Source organism: Pristis pectinata, chromosome 2, assembly GCF_009764475.1.
Source record: "Pristis pectinata isolate sPriPec2 chromosome 2, sPriPec2.1.pri, whole genome shotgun sequence".
Taxonomy (NCBI): domain Eukaryota; kingdom Metazoa; phylum Chordata; class Chondrichthyes; order Rhinopristiformes; family Pristidae; genus Pristis; species Pristis pectinata.
In genome coordinates, this window is record NC_067406.1 from 137,818,093 (window position 1) to 137,824,092 (window position 6,000).

General features: G+C 43.1%; 1 protein-coding gene across 3 annotated transcripts in view; it reads left to right on the forward strand.

Annotated features, from left to right (window-relative positions):
- Positions 1-3,986, forward strand: part of ccser1 (coiled-coil serine-rich protein 1) — a 1,189,492-nt gene extending 1,185,506 nt beyond the window's left edge. The window contains exon 10 of one of the 3 annotated variants that reach the window (XM_052043574.1): positions 1,636-3,986. In XM_052043574.1, coding sequence (XP_051899534.1) covers positions 1,636-2,136 — 501 coding nt within the window. In that variant the 3' untranslated portion in view covers positions 2,137-3,986. The remainder of the gene's footprint in view (positions 1-1,635) is intronic. The other 2 variants (XM_052043589.1, XM_052043581.1) reach the window with 2 other exon arrangements.
- Positions 3,987-6,000: the final 2,014 nt, after the last annotated feature.

A 6,000-nucleotide genomic window follows, 5' to 3' on the forward strand; every position in this document is an offset into this window, starting at 1 on the left:
TTTAAACCCCCCGAGCGGCACTGGCAAACCTTAGCACAAGGATATTGGTCCCCCTCCAGTTCAGGTGCAAACTGTCCCGTTTGTACGGGTCCTACCTGCCCTGGAAGAGAGCCCAATGATCCAATAATGTGAAGCCCTCCCTCCTGCACCATCTCCTCAGCCACATGTTAAACTGCGCTATCTTCCTATTTCCTGCCTTGCTCGCACGTGGCACAGGTAGCGATCCTGAAATCACCTCCTTGGAGGTCCTGTCTTTTAACTTGGCACCTAGCTCCCTGAACTCACTTTGCAGGACCTTGTCACCCTTCCTGCCTCTGTCATTGGTACCGATGTGGACCATGACTCTGGCTGTTCACTCTCCCCCTTAAGAATGCTGTGGACTCGATCTGAGATGTCTCTGACCCTGGCACCTAGGAGGCAATGTACCATCCGAGAGTCTCGTTCTCATCCACAGAATCTCCTGTCTGTTCCCCTAACCAATGAATCTCCTACCACTCCCCCTGACCCTTCCCTTCTCTGCCACAGAGTCATACTCAGCACGAGACCTGGCCACTGTGGGTTTCCTCTGGTAGATCATTCCACCCAACAGTATCCGAAATGATGTTATTGAGGTGAATGGCCACAGGGGTGCCCTGCACTGATGGCCTATCCCCTTTCCCTCTCCTGACGGTTACCCAGCTACCTGCATCCTGCAACCGAGGTGTGACTGCTTCCCTGTAACTCCTGTCTATCAGAGTTAGATTAATGAAGGGTTACAGATGAAATGTTAACTCTGTTTCTCTCTCTGCCTGTCACTGAATATTTCTGGCATTTTGGTTTCAATTTTGTAACAACCTAATTCTTTTCCAGTATGCTTTTAAGATAATTGGTACTGAAATTGTCATAAAGAAGTACCCCTTGGAAAGACTGAGGATAGATATTCATCCTCAATTGCTTGTGATAAACACACAGACAATTGCCAGGACTCAAGGGACTGAGTTTGTGGAGAGAGGTTGAGCAGGTTGGGACTTTATTCAGTCGAGCATAGAAGAATGAGGGGTGATCTTATGGAGGTGTATAAAATCATGAGGGGTATAGATAAAGTGAATGCGCACAGTCTTTTTTCCCCAACCCTGGGGAATCAAGAACTAGAGGACAAAGGTTTAAGGTGAAAGGGAAGTGATTTAAATGGAACTTGAGGGGCAACTTTTTCACCCAGAGGGTGGTATGTCTATAGATTGAGCTGCAAGAGGAAGTGGTTAAGGCCGGTACATTAACAAAAGGCATTTGGACAGTACATGGATAGGAACGGTTCAGAGGGATATGGGCCAAACGCAGTCGAATGGGACCAGCTTAGATGGGAATCTTGGTTGGCACTGACGAGTTAGGCCTGGTTCTGTGCTGTATGACTCAATGACTAAGAACAACAAATATATGTTTTCCTGTCCAAAAATTTGATGCTGACTTCAATATTACCAAATTTTGCAAATATATTTTAGTGTATGGTGTCTGCTATATTGTGAATGAATGTACCCCACTGAGAACACACTTTACCCCTATACTTTATAAATATTTTTATGTGGATCAGTAACTCTACATGGTATGCTGACTGCCGGTTTGTATCGCTGACTTCTTTTCTCTATGTTCTTGCCCCAGGCTTCGTATCTAAACCGAACTGTGAACCAAACTCTCAACACAAGGGACAGAAGATCAGTACCTATACACACAGAGGACCCATCTAAATACTCATCACCCGGACAGGCAGCTGCCTGCGAGATTAAGTCTTGTCAAGTTTCAAGCACATTCACTGGACCACACCAGAAACTGCAAGAAGCCGGACGAGGATTCAAGTCACTCAATGGCGGGGTGGAAAATCCTTCAGTTGAACTGACGCAAAACATTCAGAGCAATGGATCGTGCAGGAGTCCCTTGCAGAGTAAAGTCAAGGCTACGGGCAACGCGGAAGAAGTCTCAGACTTGACAAAGAGTCGGAAGGATAAGCCTCCCCTTCCCAGGCAACAGTCCGTATTCGTAGGACGTCTTGGACAGCCTCCTCGTGGGCCTCTCTCCTTGCACATGTACAGTAGAAAGAATGTTTTCCTTCAGCACAGCCTGTACACCTCTGACCTGCAGGCTCTGGGTCAGAAAGATGGCTAAAACCAACTGCTGGCCAGAGATGGAAGTACAAAACTCACAGCTGCTTCTGCCTTTGCAGAACTTCACCCAGGTACAAGGAGGAACGTCCTTCCGAAAACTCACCAAGCCTTTTTGACACTGCTGCTCCCACATTTTCCAAGATTTCACAGATTTTTTTTCATAACTATTTCTATCCAAAAAGATAAAAGCCATTTTCCATAGGAACCTTAATCTAACTGAGTTGAAGTGATGAGTGGTATCTTTCATTTGGGAGAAAGGGAAAGGGAGCAGAACCAGTTGCATTGATCTTTCAAAGATACAGGACGGGAATGATGGCACGGAAGGCCTCTTTCTGTGCTGTATGATTCTCTGTGACTGCGCTGGTCAGTGGAATCTCATTCCATGTGCGCTAACGTGGTACTAGTAAGCAGTCCCTGGCTGTATCATTTCTTAAAAAAAACAAAAAAATAGAAATGAATGTTTTAATTAGATAAAATGCATTTGTATGTGGAAGCTATTTACTTATAGACAAAGGAAGCATGTTAACAATTAAACCTTGCATTTTCTGGATGTGGAGTTTCACAAGATGGCATGCTTTGGTGATGAGAAATGTCAACTTATTTTATTACTAAATCTTTTGATTCAACAAGGCAAGAAGGTGTGTCTTTCGTGGATGGTGAATGAAAAGATCGTTTGTCACTCGAAGTGTGCCAGCTTTGTATGACACAAGGACATTGAAAGGAGAAGGAACTCCTCTAGTTAAAGCCATTTCCCCAAAGTCTCATGTTCCATTTTCAACCGGGTAACTTTTATTGGGGACAAGACAAGAATGAAAGCTAATTATGTTTTATGTCATGAAAATGAGGCTGGAAATGTGTAGGAGTTTTTTTTAATTGAATGTTTTGCAGTGCTGAAAATAACATTCATAAGATATGGGTAAAACAAGCATAGAAATGGTTCAAAAAAATTGAATTACCAAGAAAGTAATATCCTATTTTTGTTAAGATTGCCCTGCTTACAGTTAACATGTTCTTTTCTAGCCGTTTCATTCTCTCTCCTGTTTTATATCCACTGGAAGTAAAGAAGAACCTTACAATATGGTCCATTATTATCCATCAGTATCCCATTGTGGTGGAACTGGGTAGGGAAGCTTGTCTCTGGGACAGATGGCTGGGGTCGCCTGCTCCCTCGATTGAGGCCAATGTACTGTGTTCCGGCATCCTCCCACACCCCCCACCTGACCTCCCATCCCTTAAACTTAATTTAACATTCTCCCAGGGACCATCTTCATTAATCTAAAAAGAAAAGAGTTATGGGGATCTGGCAGGAAAATGAATTAAGGTCAAGGTCAGGTCAGCCGTGATCTTACTGAGTGACAAAGCAGGCTCAAGGGGTCATGTGGGCTATTCCTCCTTCCACCTCTTATGTTCTTGCACTTCATCCCACAATCAACTGAGCCCCGATCTTTCTTCCTCAAGCCTCATCCATTCAAGTCCCTTCAGGCCCTTCAGCCCAACTCATCCATGCCGACCAAGATGCCCATCCGAGCTAGTCCCATTTGCCCATGTTTGGCTCATATCCCTCTAAACCTCTACTATCCATATACCTGTTCAAATGTCTTTTAAGCATTGTAACTGTACCAGGCTCTACAGCTTCCTCTGGCAGCTCGTTCCATATGCCACCACCCTCTGTGTGAAAGTTGCCCTTTTAAATCTCTTCCCCTCACCTTAAACCTTGTTTTAGACTGCCCTACCCTGGGAAAAGGACTATGACCATGCACCTTATCCACGCACCTCATGATTTTAGAGACCTAATAATTATAATGCCAAGCGTCACATCCACTCATTTCCATGCCAATGCAGAGTCAACAGTTCCTCTGTCACTTTGCATCCCAATTTAACTGAGAGCAAAGCTGTTATCTTGGGCAGGAAAAGGACAATCCCATCTACTATCTCCAAACTACCTATCATTCCAAGCTCATGTCAAAACTAATGGTGCAAAATCCTATTTAAACTAAAGAAATTCATGAAAGTTTTCTCTTCCCTTTTCGACAGAAAAAATGTTGATCAAACATCTGATGTTGTTATGCTCGTAAGTATGCTCTTGTCCATTTTCGCTCCATTAACTGACCTAAGCTAACACTCAATGTATAGTTCAGTGACAACTAATAACAGGAAACTTACGCATTTCTATCCATTCTTTCTACCATAACCAAGCATTGAAACAAACCCCCAGGGACTCTTGCCTCCACAACCAGTCTGGAAATAAATTCCACATTCACAGCTACATTCCATGGGAATCCATCATAATATTTTGCCATGGATCATTCACTTGTAAATGCATGTCAGAAAACCATAATTTTTGTCCATAACTTCCATTATTTCAAAGAATTTGGTCAGGAAAAGGCCCCTCTACTGAATCCATTCTGCCTATCTGCACTTAGACCTTGGTTTCCGAGAATGAACATAGAAAGAGATTTACTTGCTCTCTGGTCTGCAGCTCCCACATTTGTTTTTGAATGACATGACTCCCGTTCACCCCCAAATAATGGAAATGGCTTGCTTTTTCCAACCCTGCCTGTGTGTTGAATAGTCCCATATATTTCCTCCTGCCAGGTAATTTCTCAGTAAATCTGTGCAGTTACTTTCCTGAGGTCTTACATCTTCCTGAAGTGTGGAAGCACAAGCCAACTGAAATCTTGTTAATGTTTTGTGTAACCTGCCATTACGACATGGCTTTTTATATTTTATATCTTTCGTGATAAAATGAACATTCAGTTAACTTTTTTTACAGTCTTATCAACTCAAAGTGATACCTTCTGGTCACCCCTCCAAATATGATTTCTGTTTCACAGCACTGTCTGCCTCCATTCAGAGTTTAATTACTCATTTTTCCAAACCCAAATTATTCATCCTCATGTCTGCTGGCACTTAATTCTGTCTGCCACTTGTGAGCTCATGTTCCACACTAACAATATCCCTTGGTTTACTAAGGAATGAACTCCACTGTTTGGTATCATGGAAATTTCACCATCATTCCCTCTACGTGTGTTTGTAATTATTGATTGCTCTGTGAACGTAACTGAACACAGAACACGGCTGCTCTGGAACCTGCCTCCGAATCTCTGTTTTAATCCTTCTTAACTGAGTTTATATCCATTTTCATTTTCTCCCTCTAACTGCAGAAACCTTAATCTTCTGTATGAATCTCCTGTGTGATATCTTGTCAAATCTATCCAGCAAAACCTCCGCCTTGCACAGCTTGCTTGAGTATACTGCCTTATAATATGGGTTCCACAGTATTATTTCTTTGAACTTTTACTTGAGTTTATCCTGAGATCTTTTTTCCCCTGGATCCATTTAGTTCCCAGTTATGTGAGATCCATCTGGGTTTTACACTTTGAACATAAGAATGTAAGACATAGATGGTAGGAAGGTATAGATATTGAAAGTAGCCCACTCAGCCTTCTGATTGAGGTGATTATTGGCTACAAGTTAATTTTCCTGCCTGTTCTCCTTAACCATTGTCTCTCCTCTGGACCAAACAGCTTCCTATGTCAGCCTCGAATACATCCAATGATTCAGGCCTCTATAGATCTCCGAAAAGAGAATTTCCAAGGTTAGCAACCTCTGAGAGAAGCAATTTCTCCTCATCTCTGTCTTTAATGACTGACCCTTTTTATTCTCCCACCGACTTTTACCCTCCCCTACCTGTTCCACAACCTGTCCATCATCTTTCACTCCACCTCGGTCCTCCAATCAAACTCTGGCTCCTGTCTCACCATGACTCCTCTCCTCTTTATACCGGCCATCTCCCCTCTCCACTCTCAGTCCTGATGCAGGGTTTCGACCCCAAAATGACGACAATTTCTTTCCCCCCCATTAG